We start from the raw sequence: 19,083 nt of genomic DNA, 5'->3' as shown, positions 1-19,083 counted from the left end.
TACTACACGGATACAAACATCCCTGGCGTCTACAAGGGGCACTCACACACGGACTTTGGAAATACCCCTTTCTGAGTACATACAGAGTTAAAAATTTACTAGAATTTGGGAGTAGGGGGAGGGTTCGTGCAGCCTGAGAAGCCACATTCAAACCCGGGCATACACTGCGATCCCAGCCCTGGGGAGGCAGAGACGGGTGGATCCCTGGGACTTAGCAGGCAGTAAACAAGATCCCATCTCAAAAAACCAAGGTGGGTGGCTCCTGAGGAACGAGACTCATGGCTTCCCTCTGGCCTCTACAGACAGGTGCACGCACAAACACACACCCCCTCACATATATACAGAAATTAGTATATTATCCAAAGCTACCCACTAATCTAACAAGTCTTCAGTAAGGCTTTAAATGAGGTAAGAGTCACAATGTTGACAATATGTTATTGAGATCTCATGTTATTTGACTTCAGAATTGTGCTGTACATGGTCACGGTAAGAATGGCTGCTTCCCCCCAATGCTAGAAGAATGTCTTATTTCCTCTAAGTAAAGAACACTTTACCAGACTTTGTTCATGAACCAAATGAAAGCAAGCTGTTTCCGCCACCTTACCGAAATGTCTTGCAGAGAAGACATTTTAACAATAACCAGAAACAAACGCAACCCTCTAAAACCTCAATGTGAAGCCGGCTGAAGCGGTCCCCTCTCTTCCAGCCTACAGCCATCCCCCCAAGGTGTCCACTGTGGGGTTACCTGAGAAGTGAGCGCCGCAAGCTCCTCGCTCTTGGCTCTGGCCTGCTGGAAGAGCGTCTGCACAGATTCCTGGAAATCTGGAAATCCGTCCTGCGGGGCAGATCACAGGGCCTGGGTGTTTAGACTTTGTCAGCACACAAAGGAAAATAACACTGCAGGTGTAAACGATCCGCTGGGTCATCAGTTACTACACCTCACTCTCTACAGTCAGCCACGAGTAAACGAGATGGGAAACGCCATCATCACCGTCACCAGCACGGCCAAGTGGGCTCTGGTTTTATGAAGCGCTGGGAACTATTCCCATGGAAACAGCACTTTCCTATGGGTTCAACGAGCCAGTAGGAAGACCATCACGAGAAGGAACCCTTCATCATGACAGCCTCTGCCACTGTTGGCGGTGGATCCAAACCTTCCTAAAACTGCGACCCTCTAACACGGTTGGTTCCCCCAACCATAAAACTGCCATCATGGCTACTTCATAGCTGTAATTTTACTACTGCTGTGAATCATAATGTCAGTATCTGTTTTCTTACGGTCTCTGCAGACCCCCACGAAAAGGCTGTTTGACCTCCCGGATGGGCTGTTACCCACAGGTTGAGAAGCCCTGGTTAAAGCCACCCATGGTTTATCTGACCTAACCAGTACGGCTTTCCCTTCTGGCGCTGGGTACTGCTGGGCTTAAAGTAAATTTTTTTCTGTTTTGACATCCAAAAAATTAATTTTTTACATTATAGTTGCACAAGCTTCTGTGTTTCCATGACTTCGACTAAAGTTCAAAAGGCTGTCTTAGGAATTCAGTAACTGGCCAAAGTGCCAGTTGTTCAAAAGTTTTTCTTTTTCCAGTTGTTTATTTGCAATCCATCTAGACCTCAGTTATGCATCATGTGATGAAGACCGAAAGTAAAAGAAAAAAATGAAATTGCCAATTTGGATTTCCCAGGACTGTCCAGTGGGTCCCTTTATCATGATGACCATGGAACTGCAAAGAACTCTAGAACCTGCCCTTCCGGGTCAAGTCTCCTTGCAGGGAGGTGAAGACAAGAGAACCTATCAGAGCTGCTGAGATGACCAAGTAGGAAGAGACCATGAGATTGTGCCTTTTGCACAGTTTTTTTGGAGGGCATTCTATGTCTGGGTAACCCTTCAGCTACAGCGGGTCAGGTCGTGTATGTCTGGATGAATCCACCCACCATTTCTATCAAGTTTCTTTTAGCTGTCTGCTTGCTATTCTACATGAATATGAAAGCTACGGGCGACCACGAGGACCTTAGTAACATTAAGGGAGGCCACGAAGGTTCTCCTTACAGAGACCAAGGCAACTTCCCCTTGGTTGGATAAGCTATATACTTTTAACACAGGGTTAACCATTAAAAGACCAAATTTTTTTCCAATAACCAAGTAGAAAAAAAATGCTTCAATGTAATAAAATACTTTACTTTGAAATATAACATATTGGCTCAAAACATTTTCCCATTATGGTCTTTATATGCCATGCTTTCAAATATTTAATCAAATTAATTTAATCAAATAATTAATCAAATTAATTCCCTAAATAACAATGATCTGTTTTTAATTTTAAAATGATTTTATTATTTCGAGACATCTCATCCTACTGCCCAGACTGGCTCAGAGCTCACAATGTAGCTCAGGCTGTCCTTAAACTTATACCCTTTCTGCCTTGGCTCCTGAGGGCTGGGATTAAGGGCATCACAACTACAAGGAGTGAATTATCTGTTTTACATTAGACATGAAGCAACATGACTGGTGACCAAAAGTGAGTAGCTCTGACCCTCTGATATAAGACCATGATCATACATCATTTTCCCAATTATTCCATTTTTCCCTTAAGAACTGTTTGACTCCTAAAACTCTAGCCTCAGCATGAACAAACCTTTCTGTAAGCTTCAGCTAGTGGACTTGAAGCAAGCATCGAGGAGAGGCCGCAGCCAAAGCCCGCTGGCTTGCGGGAGCCCAGACTGTGGTAGTTCCCAGTTCCCAGGCATTTTCTACTTAGCCTCAGAAACGACGCTTGGTTTCCTGCAGCCCACGGCCGTAGATACCAGTTCCAAGCCTGGGCTCAACCCATGCGTTCCAAACATGAAGACATCTTGGAAACACCATCGTTACGGCTGGATTTGTCCCGGGTTTGAAACCTAGTCCTATTGTTCTTGCTGGGATGCAGAGCAGACCCTTCTGCCCCTGGGTATGTATACTGCTCCTTCTGTAGGAGCCACACTCCAGCAGGCAGTCGTGAGGCTAATTTATATCATCATTTTCAGAGGAGCAACAATGCATAGAAAATACTCAGGTCAGTGCTTGGCACATAGGAATTATACAGGAAATCCTCCCCCCCCTTTTTTTTTCCATTTAGACAATCCCACTAAAAAGCTACCACGCTTAATCAAAATAAAACAGCCCAATGTAGGTTTGGTGACATACTATTCCAGTTATATATGGGGGGGGGAACCCATGTTTTAGAGATATTTACAAGGTATAGCTAGACAAGGATGAGTGGGTAATGTGGGAGTCCCCTCTGTGTGCTGTGATTATCATTAATGAATAAAGAACCTGTTTTAGACCTATAGCAAGGCAGAACTTAGGTAGGCAGGGAAAACTAAGCTGAATGCTGGGAGAAAGAAGGGCGGAGTCAGAAAGAAGCCATGGAGCTGCTACCAGAGACAGAAGCTGAAAACTTTACCTGGTAAGCCACAGCCACAGGGTGATACACAGATTAATAGAAATGGGTTGAATTAATATGTAAGTGTTAGCCAATAAGAAGCTAGAGCTAATGGGCCAAGCAGTGATTTAAATAATATGGTTTCTGTGTGATTATTTCGGGTCTACGCTAGCCGGGTGACCAGGAATCAACAAGCAGCGAGAGGCTCCTTGCAACAAGTGGTTAACTCTATAACCAGCAAGAAAATCCTGGGTATGGGCAGGGGTACATGCTGGTGGAAAATACAGTGGAAATCCAGAAGCATCTATTGGACAGAGCCCCAGAACACCAAGGAGGCTCCCTGGAGGGCATGGTGCTTAATGGATGAGAGCACTTCAGGAAAGGATGGTAACTTGCATAGCGGCCTGAAGGCGAACCTGCCAGGCGGCTGTTAAGACAAGCCGTAAGGAAGAGAGCGGCAGGAAGGCTAGAGACGCACAGCTGGATTCTGTGGGGCCCGAGCAACATCTGAATCTCATCTCAAATACACGGAGCAAATATTCTCCTTCGTATAGAGAAGTCACTGACAGACACTCTCGGAAGACCTGACTAAGGCCACACGAGGCACAGCTGAGATTAGCTGATGCCTATATGAAGCAGAGGTCTGGCACCATGTGGGACTTCCACTTCAAGCAAGGCTGCTGGGCCAGGCATAGCTTAGGAGAGAACTAGAGATTGGTTGGAGTCAGTCAAGAGGCAAGACTTCCCCTGCACACAAACCAGGCGTAGTGAGTCTGAACGAAGGGGTGAGGTCGGGACTGGAGACTGCAAGCAGTTACCAGCTCAGCGGCAGGCTCTGGGTGGAGCTGCTCACGCCCCAGATGCCCCCACATCTCAAACATGGTTGGAGGAGGCTTGTGAAGGAGGAAGGAGCTAGCCGGTCTTCTGCTAGGACCAGATGTGTGGTCTCAGCAAGTCAACCTCATTATTCTCGGCATTGCATTCCCATTTTTTCCACAGAGATTACATTACCTGCTTGTAATGGGCCCAGGGGAAAGAGCTGTGGGCATTTAATGAACTAATGCAGATGGCAAATCTTGGCAGAGAGTGCCTTCACGGTCAGGACTGTTCAGCCATGAGAATACCGCAAGGCTGGGGAGGGGCCCTCCAAACTGCACAAGAAAGCTTTCTGGGAAGTGGGTAGCGCTTTGTCCTTAACAACTATCTGGAATGTGTGACAGAAAAAGGAAAGGGAGACCCCCCTCCTCCCCGCCCCAGACACTGGTGCACTGGTGGACACTTGGTCTCCTTCTCTGGGTTGGACGCAGGACTTACTCTGGGTCTCGCTGTCTTTCCAGGCACCAGCTGTTCCACGCTATGAGCAATTAATCTCCATGTCACACTGATGGCTGCTGCCATTAATCACAGCGTTCCCTTGGTGATGAGACTCTGGGCCTCAGCACCGAGAGAATAAGATATACGTTTGGAGGCTGTTCCTGCCCTAATTAGTCTCACCCCTTCGGTCGCCGCCCTCACCGGTCTCCATCTTTCCCGCCAAGCACCAGCGGGCTGTTCGAAAGCACTGCCCAGCTGTCTTGGAGTGACGTGGGGCGGCAGATGTTCCTAACCCCGTGTGTGCTTTCCCCTCCTTTTCTCTATTCACGCTTCCTGGATGAGGAGCAGATTGCGCGGCTTCTGCCTACTTCAGGCTCGCCAGCGCCAGCCTTCTTTCCAGAAGCGCGGCCACAGAGTAGGTGGGCATGCTGACCCCGCCCCGCCCCGCCCCGCCCCGCCCCCCAGCTGCTTCCTCTTTCTGGTTCAGACCCAGTTCTCTGACTTTCTGGGCTCCACTAAGAAATTCAAATCCATTCCACTCAACTGCTTCTGCACTCTCCTCCACAGGGACGGGGCATCCCTGCCCTGTTCCTAGCAGCTCTGGTGGAAGAAAACTAACAGGGAAAAGACGCACAGCAGAGAGTCCATTCACGCAGTCGGCGGCCATCAGGGGTGGGGGCTGTGCTCCTCCTCCCTTTCTAAGAAGCTCTCTGTGACTCTGTCATTACTAGAGATAATGACAGTTTGTCCAGGGAACCTCATGTGTTCTTAAACCAGGAAGAAATGCTACCAAGGGACTCTAGTTTTAACCAGTATTTTATAGTTTAAAGCAGGCCAGGGATTCTGGCTCCTGACTCTTCATATTCTATCTTCAAGCCGTCTGACCCCGTCACAGGTAGAGAATAAATAAATCGGACTGACTTTTATAGGTATGTTCTATCTCATACCTATATGTTCTATCTCATACCTTCTAAACGCATTCTAAACAGGCAGAGTATTACAGGGTGCTCTCTTTCATGTAAATATATTCATTCTGTGGCTACCATCGTAGTCACCATTTTCTGCCAAAAAGTTACAGCTGTTTCCCAGGCAGCCGTCCTTGGACTAGAAAACAGTAGCTGCCCTTCCTCTTCCTCAGAGACCACCAGTTCCGTACACGTTCCCTTTACAAACACGGAGCAGGCGGGTCTAAGCCCAACGGAGCTTTCCTGCGCCATTGAGGTGTTTTGCGAGAGTTCATCACCACCCAGAAAGATACTGTCTGAAGCCTAGGCGTAAGACACAGGCTGGAAACCCTGACTCTGGCCCCTGGATAGCAACATGGCAACTCTGGGTCTGCCGTGGCTATCAAACAGACGTCAAAAAACATACACAAGGAGGTTTGTCACCGATGTCTAGTGGTGACTGGTATAGGGCAGCCTGTGTTAGAAAACCATCATTGTTATGACTGTCCCGCAGTGAGATGCTCCAGGGTCCCTAGTGAAAAGTAAGAACAAGAACACACAGTTCATTCTCTGTTTAGCTAAAGGTGGGCTTCATGCAGTTGCTGACTGGTGCCGGGGTTCCAAGCCTGACTTTCTAACATACAGGGCTTGGGGAGGGGCTTTTCCTGGATGCCCACCTCCCTGGTGCACCCCCCCTCCAGGCTCACCTAGGCGGGAAGGGTTTCTCTCTCTCTCTCTCTCTGTAATCATCTCATTTAATCTCAAAATTGAAGAAATAAGGCTCAAACTCTCTACATATTTTAATGTCTCACATACCTGGTAAGGTAGTATGCTGGTGAAAGACAAAAGATAGATATGTCTTCAGAGTGTATGTTGATGTTTGAGAAAAATCTAATTATGGCCTTTGTTATGGGACGACACTATGTTCTCTGGGGAGGAAAGTCGGGCTATGAGTATTTAAGATTTATTCCATTCGACCCTTCTCGTACAGATCAGGACCCAGCAGTCAGCAATAAGGACGTATCTGACTGCGCTTGGACACAGCGCCGTCTGACGTGTACCCCGAGACACTGATAACGGCAGCAGAACCGTTTCCTCCCTTAGCATGTCAAATTCCTCTGACGTCACTTTTATCTGCCGGACATCACATTTTTGGCTCCGTTGTTCACTACAGAAACAGTCTGCTAAACACGGGAACGAAGGAACAACTTGCACGTGCGCTTCCTGGCGGCTGGAGGAGATTTTGGAACAGAGGGAGAGAAGAAGCTGCTGCATTACTTTTGGCCTAAGCAACTAGGACTCTGTCCCGCGTCTGTTTTTATGCTACTACCTTCAAATAAGGAATAAATTCAGAAGCACAAAGAAGTTGGCTAACGGGGGAGTGAAAGAGGTTCCAAGAGTTCTAAAGCCTCTCTGGTTTCAGGTTTCATTCCGAGGTCCTCTGCATCAGCCAGGCATCTAGACAGTTCTATCTGTTGTTTTCCTGAGCATGACTAATATTTTGCTGTCTTTGTCTCCCCCTCATGCCCGTTGGTCTTTACGATGCCACTCTGAATAAGGAACCCACTGGCGTTCCTACCGTCTTTAAAACCCAGCTCAAAGGACATCCCCTCAGGTGGCCCCACTCATACGTTTTCCTATGCCTCAGCCTCCCTCTCCGAGTTGCCTCGTGGAAGACAGGCTCTCCCAAGGCACCGCTACTCGGTGAAGCGTTACAGGAGACAGGTCCATGACAGTCAGTCCTCCCCACCCCAGGAGCAGCTTCCAGAAGCAGAGGAGCAGAGACAACAACCTGACCATGACTCCGAGCAGAACCAGGCTAGGACAATGCCGGACCGCAGACTGTGAAACACGTCACGACACACAGCGTGTGCACAGGACACACCCTGAAGAGGCTGACGACAATTCCTAGGTGCCTTTACAAAACAAAGCGAAACGAACAACGAGAAACGATAAAAAGGGAATCACGGTCCTAAATTCAAGCTAAGGTCTCCACTTGTTTTCTGGGAACAAATTAGGAGTCTGGTGTTCACGCGAGCTCCAAAGAGAGTTGAGCTAATTAGTCACTGGGCTTATTAGGAAAGATTAGAACTTTCACAGGAAAAGGCAATACTGATCATTTTAAACCTGAACAGAAAACTATTCAAAACTATTCAAGCGGCTTTGTGACCCTAAAAAAAAAAAAAAAAATGATGAGCCCACCACACAGAACTATTCAGCTAAATTCTCTCCAGTGAGATGTATTTCAAGGAATTGAAAATTCACAGATAACACAATTACCCAACACTCGAGTTTCTCACGATAAACTGTAGAAAGAGTTGAAGTTTCAGCTCAGGGACTCTGTGAGGGTCAAGAACCAGCGGCAGCTCCAATCAGCCACGACTGCACATTTCAGCGTGGAACAGTTGGAAGAGCAGACCAAGTCATGACCACACTGAGGTCCCGTGCTGAAAGGAGACACGGGAAGGCCTCTCTCCCCGCAGCAGCCATGGCTAGGGTGAACGGCCCAACAGCATAGGCCAGGCAGTGCCTACGCTCACCTGTTCTCCCTCAGTAGCAGCGGCAAGCCAAATCTACAAGGATCTTCTCCAGGCCCTTACTGTGGTGTGAGGTAGGATTAAACGGTCTCACCACCTTTCAACACAGCCCGTTAGACAATGTCAACAGACCTCCTGAGTGGTTCCCGAGGCTAGCCCATCTCCAGGAGTTCTCTACAGTGAACACCAGGTCAAGATGACAAACAGGAGTGCAACTTAAAAGAGAACTGTCCCTTGGGAACAGAACACTCGCCTGAAAACCTTTACTTGAGGGCGAAGCTTTGAGAAACCAAAGCTACTTCTCCACAGTCACTCACTGTTTTATCCGGGAGCTGTTAAGCATGTCTGGCCCACAGGCAAGAACCCTTCTCGTCTCCAGCGGGGCAGACTGGCCCCGAATTAAACACAAACATTCAAGTAATCGTAAGCGCTATGAAACAAGCTGGACAACGGTCAGAGGGTGATTTGGGGTACACCAGCCCCATTCCCCGAACTGGAAGCAAGGGAGTCAGAAAGCTCAGGCATAAACCAGGGATGGGTAGTAAACGCCGCCGCGCACAGGGAGCCTGGTCAGCGCCAGTCAAGGCCTTTGTCAGTCTGTGCGGGTGGAAGAGTGGGTGGAGCAACGGGAAGCAGCAAAGAGCTGAAGCCCAATTATGAGGGTCACAGATCTGTGTGGTAAGGAGGTCGCTTGTTTGGTTCCAGGCTGCCCGGCTAGCTTAGACCCGAAATAATCACACAGAAACTGTATTAATAAAAACACCACTTGGCCCATTAGCTCTAGCTTCCTATTGTCTAACTCTTACATCTTAATTTAACCCATTTCTATTAATCTGTGTACCACCATGTGGCAGTGGCTTACCGGCAAAGTTTCAGCATGTCTGACTCCAGCGGAGGATCCATGGCTTCCCCCTGCCTCTGCCTTCTTCCTCCCAGCATTCAGTCCAGTTCCCCCCGCCCACCTAAGTTCTGCCCTATCAATTGGCCAAGACAGTTATTTTATTCATTAACCAAAAAAAGCAACACATAGACAGAAGGACCTCCCACTCCAGATCTGGGAGGGTTTAAGCAAGAAAAAAATTATGTTTTCTCAAGATAATTCCGGCTTGGTAGCAATAAGGGACTCTGCCACTAACATAGTGACAGAAAGTCTGCTTTGAAATCTCTGAAGAGAGCTATGTTTTTCCTGCTCAATTTCCACCTTACCATTTACCAGTTAAAATTACAATAACAGTCTCGACCAGGGTCCCTTGAGAAATGTCTGAAGTCCAGTGATGTTTCCATAATTGTCGATTTCCTCAGAAAGAACAAAGTGCTGTACTTGGCTCCTGAGTGGCTTGCAGCAAGATGGTAAGAAAAGCCATTTGACCAGTGAAGACTTACAAGTCCGTCAGACACTGATCACTAAACTAACCACTGATAAACCAGCTATCAATCTGTCAATAACAGTTTCCTTTTAAGAATCTTCTGGGGGAGCGGGAAGAGACCGGACAGATGGCTCAGCGGTTAAGCACACTGGCTGCTCTTAAAGGACCTGGGATCAACTCCCAGCAACCACATGGTAGCTCACAACTCTCCAGCACTAGGGGATCCAATGCCCTTTTCTGGCCTGCATGGGCCCTGCATACATGTGATGCATAGACATACCTGCAGGCAAACCACCCACACACCTAAATAGAAATAATAAAATCTAAAAAACATTTTTAAAAAGCAATCTTCTTGGTTTGCTCAGTGAGATGACCACAGGTACTTCAGGGTAACAAAATTCTATATTGTTTTTAAGATTCTGTAATTTCTTTGTTTAATAAATGGCAGGGCCATTCTTTTTTGTCTGAACTAAGAAGATCTTACACTGTTTTTGGTGATCTTATAAATGAAGCAAAGCTCATTCGCACGCACATATATTCCATGCAGCCATACCTCCACTTTAATTCTCTTCGGAGACAATTCTTCTCGCTCGCCACATTTTAGCCTGAAGGGAAGGGAGAAAGAAAAAGCTTGAGACAGCAGCAAACTTCATTCCCGAATGATCTCAGTCTGAAATGCTTCCTAGGAATATTTAATTCTGAAATCACAATGTGAGAAATGACATACGGTGACCATTTACATAATCAAAGAGACAGCCTCATTGTTTCCAAGTCAATATGAAGGGATATCTAGGTAATAGTAAATTCTGCAAACTTGAGAACTCTACCAGAAAAAGCAGTATTTCATGACAATATAACAAAAAAAAAAAGCAAAGAAAAAGGAAAAAATATTCAAGGGATGTGTCTCTTTAAGAGTTCAGCAGGAACCATTTAAGGTAACATGATAAAAAATGGTCGTGTGAAACAAAGGCTATGAGGCTTACGAAATAAGATGGGTGGGCTGTGCCTGTCTCTCGACACTTCGGACACTCTTGCCTGACTCAGTCTCCCTTCTGGGAGCTATCCCAGGGTCACACTAACATACCTAGGCCACAGCACCCGTCAGCACTAGGGCATCCCATGCTTCAAGGGTCCATCTTGATGTATTCTAGCCAACTAAATTATGAGAAGTCAATCTAACTTATATGTAAAAAAAAAAAAAAAAGGCCCTAAAATGTAAAAAGTGTATCTTGGAATTGGCAAAACCCAAGTTTACTTATTGTGGCATTATTTCCAATAACCAAACACTACAAACAGGAATCCACCCAAGAAGGGGACTGTGCTAGGGAGATCTCATCTTCTTACACAACCAGCAAAGGAATCAGCGTCTTCACGGCTGTCTGTGAGTGTGTCCATGTGTCCTCAGCTTCATACTCAATGCTGAGGTCTGTGTGAGGCAATGTCTACCCGTGGCCAGAACACTACAGTCTCAGAGACCGAATCTTTCAGACATGGGGACACAGAAGAGGATTACACAAAATCAAAACCTGCTGTTAGGATCAGAAGGCCCAGTGGCCACCAAGTAGTGGGCTGCTGTGGACACATTACACACAGCTTATTTATTTCAAACCCCAGAGAAAGGTTTCGGGATGTCTTCATTAAGAACACATGTTAAGTGCTTGAATGAGTAGAATTAACAACCGATTTCAACATCATACAATGCATACATGTATTCCAATACCAAGTGGTACCGATTGATACAGATACTTTTAATGTTTTTAAGAGCCAGTTAAGAATAATTTAATTTAAAAATTTCTTTGAACACTGTTTTGAAAAGTGACTGCATTACTTAGCGCTGTTTAATTCTGTATTGATCCTATCTTACCTTTTCTGGAACACTCACATGTTAACCACGAACGATGTTTCTAACTCTGTTCCTACCCAGTGTGCAAACGCACCCCTCCCCGGCGTACCTGGTGGTCCTGTAAGTGTACTTGTAAGTGACTTCTCGAGAAACCTGTCTGGCCAGGGCAAAGAGTTCATCTCTTCTCGTCAGCAGGGCGTTGTCCTTCACGCAAAGTTGAGCGGCTGCTTCGTTAACAGTGAGCTGAGCACCCATAAATAAAGAATGAATGAATGAATAAATAAATAAATAAACACTTCTATCTCATTAGATAATAGAATGCTCCACTTAATGTGAAAAATTCACATCAGTATGGGAAGAAGTATCTCAGAGAGCTCCATTCTCCCCGTGTCAGACTGCAGAAGGGGCAGCTGGGCTTAGTCTTCTGGAGACCAGCCAATTCGACATACTTGTTTATATCTACTTGCATTTACTTATTCTGTATTTCTGACTAGGCAATTGATGAACGGTCAAGAAATACGCTACAGCTCATTTCTCTTATGAAAAAAAAACTTACAAAATTGATTTTTGTAACGGTGACCATCTTTGCTTCGTTAAGCAGAGACGCAGCGGGCTGAATTTCTCACCGGCGCGGACACGAAAATTCCTAACGCAGCACTCATCAGATTAACGTCAACAGCCCCGTAATGACGAGTCAGGGTGGCACTGGAGAAGCGACGTTACAGAGACTAACTTTCTCTGTCGACTCGATTCGGTAATTCTTAAAATACTGCCAGCAGCATTGCTGGCTGGTCAGACACCTGTGCCGAAACTTCAAAGGGCACAGGAACTCGCTAACAAATCTGCATGCCTTCCATAGTTCTGCCAAGCTGATGCAGGGAGCTACTGGCAGAGAAGCCACACATCTTCCAGAAAGCAGATGTCCTCCATCACAGTGTGGGCAGTGGCAGGAAGGGGGGCTTGGTGCTGGCCAGACCTGGCGTTAATTCTGTGCTGCCCACCACTCACGGCGGGTGCGTCTGAACAACAAAAGGCTCTGTCTCCAGCCCCGGGGAGACAGCACCCCTCAAAGGCTCTCACAGGAGGTTGAGAGGTGTTTGGTTCTCATTTTTGCTTTAATGAGAAAGTTCAGGCATTTACTTTTTCTCTCTCTCCTGGCACCTCACCCTCATTGCTAATAACTTCTCTTATTTCTCTGCACTAAGACCTTTAGAGTCCTTTTCCATTTATGCAAATCTATACCTTTTATGCTTTACCATGGTTTATGACGAAAAGTTGGCATATTTACATCGGCACCTGACAAGGGTTCTATGCACAGGAAATATTGCTGGCTTATCACTGGATTTTAAAATCCTTTATGTTATTTTTGCTACACATACCCAGGCCATTCCGGGAAAGAGCAATCCATTCTTTAGCCCAGCCTCACCTAGACAGCCCCAGTCCCTCACGTATTACAGCAGAAAAACACATTCATAAATGTTCATCTCTGCACGCATATCTAATAGTTTACTTGGCATAAACTCCAACAAATGGACTTGTTGGATCATAGAACATGCTAAGTTTTAATAAGATTTTTTTCAAAGATTGATTTTTATTTATGCGTGACTGTCTTGAGTGTACGTCACAAGTGTGCAGAGGTCTGAAGAGGCCAAAAGAGGGTGTAAGGTCCCCTGAAGTTGAGAGCTGCCATGGGCGCTGGGAACTAGACTCAGGTGCTCCAAGAGCAGCAAACCACTCTCAAGACACCGAGTCACAGTTTCAGCCCCTACTAACTTCTTATGCCCTACCACAATTTCCCTTTAGATAAACTTCCCTAAATGACACCATGGGCACTCGCAGGGAGGCTATTCCTAGAATCCTGCCCCATGTTGCTTCCCTTTAAAAAACAAAACAAAAAACAAAAACAAAAAACAAACTATACCTACTTCATGTATGTAACTGGAATTTGGTTTCGGTTTTCATTTATCTGACTAGAAATCAATCCTTTCCTATGTCTATTTCTGAGATCTACTGCTAGCGGCACGCCAGTTTCTTCTACTGTGGTGTTTCGTTTTCCTACGGACTTCAGGAAGTTGAGCACTAACTCTGAATCGTATGTGGTGCAGGTCTCTTTTCTTACGTTTTTCAACAGCCTTATAGTTTTCCCTTTGGATGCTGTCTGAGTCACTGTTCTGCTGTGAAGAAACACCATGTCCAAGGCAACTCTTATAGAAAAAAAAAGGCATTTAACTGCTTACAACTTCAGAGCGTGTCTCTGTCAGGGATAAAACAGCATGCCCAAAGCAACTTAGGGTGGAAAGGATTTATTTCACTTACATTCCCTTCCAGGTAACGGTTCATCCCCGATGAAGTCCAGGTAAGGACTCACACAGGGCAGGAACCCTGAGGCAGGAGCTGATGCAGAGGCCATGGAGGGGAGCTGCTTACTGACCTGCTCTCCATGGCTTGCTCAGTCTGCCTTCTTACAGCACCCAGGACCACCAGCCCAGGGATGGTTCCACCCACAATGGGCTGGGCCCTCCGATATCAATCACTAATTACGAAAATGCCCAACAGGCTTGCCTACAACCCGATCTTATGGAGGGGTTTTTCATTTGAGGTTTCCTTTCGGATGACTCTAGCCTGTGTCAAGCTGACATAAAGTCAGCCAGCCCAGGGGTTTAGTCCATTATCATCATGGCAGGGCCACGGCAGCACTCGAGGTACCCGGAGCAGCAGCTGAGAGCTGTATCCTGAACAGAGGGCAGAGAGGCGGAGAGGGAGAGAGGGAAGGAGGGAGGGGAGAGAAGAGAGAGAGGGAGAGAGGGAGGGAGGGAGGGAGGGAGGGAGGAGAAGAGAGGGAGAGAGGGAAGGAGGGGGGAGAGGGAAGGAGGGAGGGGAGGGGGGAGAGGGAAGGAGGGAGGGGAGAGGGGGAGAAAGGGAAAGAGGGAAGGAGGGAGGGAAGGAAGGAGGGAGAGAGGGAGGGGAGAGAAGGGGAAAAGAGAGAGGGAGGGGAAAGGGGAGAAGGGAGAGAGAGGGAAGCAAGAGGGGGAGAGAGAGGAGGGGGACAGAGAGAGATGGAGGGAGGGAGGGAGAGAGGGAGGGAAGGAGGGAGGGATGGAGCAATTGCACCTGGGCCTGGCATGGCCTCTGAAACCTGAAAGCTCACCCCAGTGACACACTTCCTCCAACAAGGCCACACCTGTAGGAGCCTATGGAAGCCATTCTTACAAAAACCACCACAGGTGCCACGCATGGAAACTCTTCCTTCCCTAGAAACACTTAAAGGTTCCTCTGTTTAAGCCCACCTTACCTTTCCCATGTTAGCATTTAATCCACCCAAAACAGTGTGTTAGTATGACACAGGTGTCTGACATCATGTGTTATGGTATGCAGTATGACACAAGTGTCTGACATCATGTTTAATAGTATGCAGGATGACACAAGTGTCTGACATCATGTGTTATGGTATGTAGCATGACACAGTGTCTGACATCATATGTTATGGTATGTAGCATGACACAGTGTCTGACATAATGTTTAATGGTATGTAGTGTGACACAAATGTCTGACATCATGTATCATGGTATGTAGTATGACACGAGTGTATGACGTGTTGTGGTACACAGTATGACACAAACGTCTAACATCATGTGTTTTGGTATGTAGCATGGCACAGACGTCTAACATCATGTGTTTTGGTATGTAGCATGGCACAGACGTCTAACATCATGTGTTTTGGTATGTAGCATGGCACAGACATCTAACATCATGTGTTTTGGTATGTAGCATGGCACAGACGTCTAACATCATGTGTTTTGGTATGTAGCATGGCACAAACGTCTGACATCATGTGTTTGGTATGTCTACCACCACCCTCCCTGGATTTCCCACCACATTGTAGTACGTGTTCTGAGGGTGCGCTTTCCTGCTCACAGCAAGGCTGAATGTCCTGTGGTGAGCTCACGGCTGAGCTGAGCACCAGGGCAGGAGATGAACAGTCGCCTTCCCATTCCTAACCCAGTATCAAGGATCAGCTGCTTCCTCAAGCATTTCCTCTTGGTTTTTGAGGGTTTTGTGTAGCCCAGGCTGGCCTCGAACTCTCTAAGTAGCAGAGGATGGCCTTCTCCACCGCCCAGCACTGGATTACAGGCGTGAGCCACTATGTGTGGCCCCTGCTTTTGAAGGTTAAAGGGAAATACATTCTACAGAATGACCTGAGGCCCAGCATGCCCGCCGCTACAGTGGCCAACAGGACCCCTCTCCAAGTGCCTTCTGGGTAGCCGTTTTTTATACTTGTCAATCTAAATGGCTATGGAAAAGCCCTTGATTACCAGTGAGACAGCTGGGTTACTCACGTGCAGAATTACTAGTTTAGCTACAACCGCAGAGAACGATTTTCCAACGTAAACTGAAAACTGTTTTATATGCCTTCTGCAAACTGACAGGACAAACAACATAACACATATGCATGTAACATGAGGGCTGGCTTGTTGGGGTTTCTGTCCCGCCCAGTACCCCACAGCCGGCAACTCCCAAGGAAAATCACTCACAAGACTCCATAAGATTATAAACTGATTGGCCCATTAGCTCAGTCTTCTTATTAACTAATTCTTACATTTTACGGTAACCCATAATTCTACTCTGTGTTAGCCATATGGCTTGGTACCTCTTTCAGCTGTCAGCTCACATGTTGTTGCCTCTTCGGTGGTCTGCACAGGAATGGCAGAGGGAGCTTCCTGTTTTCCCAGAATACTCCCAGTCTCTTTGCTCCACCCCTACTTCCTGTCTGGCTTTCCCGCCTATACTGCCTGCCTGGCCAATCAGCGTTTTATTAAAATATGATTGACAGAATACAGACAATTCTCCCACACCATACGCGGTCATGGAATTTCAACGCCAACGGACTGGAAAAGAAGGCAGAACTTCCCCTGCTCTAGAGGCCCCTCCTGGTGAGAGACAGTCTCCCCCTTCAGCCCGTCTGTCAGGGTTCCCCAGGTTCCATAGCCTCTACTTGGCAATAGCTAGTGTAGGACCCAGCCATGAGGAGCTCAACAGAGGCCTGAGTCTCAGAACTTTACCATGAGGCAACACCTGGTTCTGAGAAAGACCACGAATGGCGATCACCCAGGCACTGACCATCTAAAGGAATTCCCAATGTTCCAGTCATTGTAGACAGAATCACCTGCCAGCACACACCCATCACATTTCACCAGGACACCCCTGGACAAATGTCAGCCAATCAGAATTGAACCCATCACCCCACACCCTGCTAGTGTTACTTTTCTGGTTTTTGTCTTTAAATAACGCCCTCAGAAGGGCAGGGCACCTCCTCTTGCCGCTGCTGCACTGATGAGGTCCCTGTTGGCTTGTAACGCGCACACAGTAAACCTTGCTTTTGCATTTCCGTGAGTAGGTCTCCCTGGTGGCCTTCTGGGGTCCCCACGGACTGGGCTTAACATTAGTACATCCGTGACTAATACTTTTAAAGAAGGCTGCGATTGCTGTCTCTGGCACTGCTGGCCGCTGCTGAGTGCCACCACTGCAGTTTTTCCAGGGTAACAGTCAGGGCTGGGCTCCTCGAACGGGCTCATGCATTTCTCCCGCTTCCTGTTTTCATAGCCCCACGTCCTAAGATTCCATTCCTATCTTCACCTCGAAGATGAGCTCTTAGTCATTTACAGCTGAACCGGAAACAACTCATTCATCTTCGTCTTCAGAAAAAAAGTGGTTCACCAATTCTGTGGCTGTTCCTCTCACTGCATTAACATGTTTATCCCTACTGACCAAATTATTTTAACTGCTGTAATGGTAAAAGAAAAATGCTGCAGGTCCCCGAGGGGCTGCCGCGGGCCACGAGTCCCAGGCAGGGAGTCGCATGGTGGGTGAGAGTCCTCGATGGAGCAGCCAGTCCCACGAGGAGAGACAGACAGATGGGCACGCCACGAGACCACTGCAGGTCTCCAAAGGCGACTGGTTCAGGGCAGGGAGACATGCGGCGAGCAAGAGACAGGGACATGGATAGGCATGCCATGCAGAGTGAGGTTGGATATTTAGTTAATGGGTTATGGAGGGAAAAGGAAAAAGGGGGAAAAGAGGAGAGAGAGAGAGAGAAGTGGGGAAGGGAGAAGTGAGGAGACAGAAGCTGCCTCTTGGAAGCTGAAGATCAGCCTGCCTCCGTGGACTGGGGTGGGGAGTGGGCGTGGCTTGTCTCTCAAAGGGACAGAGCAGACCATTACAACTGTCAATGGAGCATTGTTGACATAAAAACTTGACAAATGCTGGGTGACAGAGAGGCTCAAAAGGCAACTGGATTTAGGCGTCTGACCTTCAAGAGGACAAAGGCCATGATTGCCCCTCCCTCCCACAAACAAAACAAACTCTGATGATTAATCTCAATTGTCAGCGTGATGAGACCTTGGGACAAGGGCCTCCAGGTGTGTCTATAAGGGACACCCTAGGACAGTTAGAAGGCACGGTTACTGTGGGAGGCACCATTCCCTGGGCTGAGATCCTAGATCAGCAGTTCTCAACCTGTGGGTTGTTACCTCTCTGGCAAACCTCTCTCTCTAAAAATTATTTACACTACAATTCATAACAGTATCAACATCACAGTTATGAAGTAGTAATGAAATAATTTTATGGCTGGGGGGGTCACCACAACATGAGGATCTGTATTGAAGGGCCGAGGCATTAGGAAGGTTGAGAACCACCACCCTAGACTGTACAGTAAACGCAACCTCCTGATGCAAATGCGACGTGACGGGCTGTGGGCGTGCCCGCTGCCTCGACTCCCCACTCATGGACCGTGAGCCAAATCCAACTCTGCTGAGTTGCTTTTGTCGGGATAAGATACCAGCGAAACCCAAAACAAACCAATAAACAAACAAAAATGCTGAGTAAAGCAAGCAGAGAGGGGACGCAGGAGGGCTCGATGGGCCAGAAAAAGAGCGAGGCACATGAGCAGAAACCGAAGACAGCAGTACTTCAGAGAGCAAGCAAATTCAGGATGCGGTGTCCACTGGGTGAGAAGGTTTCATCTTCACAAGGCTGGAACGTGCGGGAAGGGACCAAGGGGTAAAGCTTGGTGCTCCCCAGAGTGAGGAGTCCTAAGGTGTGTTTTTTCCATAAAGCTCCAAGCATTAGCATTAGAGAGTCAGCTGTTACCCAGGGACATACAGGGAAGTGGCCCGCCTTGAGTCCTAGAGCTATGTGAAAGACAGCAGACAAGTCTCTTGGTTCCCACGCAGGCCTTCAGCCATAATTCCACCACACTGTGGATTCTCACAGGCTTATCCCCAGGTTTCTGTTAACTCGTAGAAGCAAAACCAAATGACTGCTCTGGAAAGCTACTTCCTTCCAGGAGCTTCTAAAAGCTCTTAGGAATATGAGTTCAGGCAAAGAAATCGGACATCACAAACAGGGCCAGTGAGATGGTCCAGCGGGTGAGGAGCTGCACCAAGCCTTCTTGATTAAGTGCAAATTCCGGGATTTTCATGGTGGGGAGAACCAACCATCATGTAATTTAGATAGGAACCCTTAAGAAAAAATGACAGTGGTGGTGGCGGTGGGGATTCACTCATGTTGAGAAACAACAGCAAATTCTAAATAACTCGTGAGTCAGAAATCATAAAAGGGAAACAATAAAAAATATCAAAACTTAATGGCTGTATGCAT

The 19,083-nt window shown here is 47.3% G+C and overlaps 1 protein-coding gene across 3 annotated transcripts in view; it reads right to left on the bottom strand.

Moving 5' to 3' along the window:
• Window positions 1–19,083, bottom strand: part of Nab1 (NGFI-A binding protein 1) — a 45,170-nt gene that overhangs the window by 8,645 nt on the left and 17,442 nt on the right. For all 3 annotated transcript variants that reach the window (XM_087902412.1, XM_087902413.1, XM_048456035.3), the window contains 3 exons: window positions 11,537–11,670; window positions 10,138–10,189; window positions 746–835 (listed from right to left, as the gene is read on the bottom strand). In XM_087902412.1, coding sequence (XP_087758538.1) covers window positions 746–835; window positions 10,138–10,189; window positions 11,537–11,670 — 276 coding nt within the window. The remainder of the gene's footprint in view (window positions 1–745; window positions 836–10,137; window positions 10,190–11,536; window positions 11,671–19,083) is intronic.

The sequence above is a fragment of the Myodes glareolus genome, chromosome 27, assembly GCF_982192425.1.
Source record: "Myodes glareolus chromosome 27, mMyoGla1.1, whole genome shotgun sequence".
In the NCBI taxonomy this organism is placed as follows: domain Eukaryota; kingdom Metazoa; phylum Chordata; class Mammalia; order Rodentia; family Cricetidae; genus Myodes; species Myodes glareolus.
This window is presented reverse-complemented; position numbering and strand designations above follow the sequence as displayed.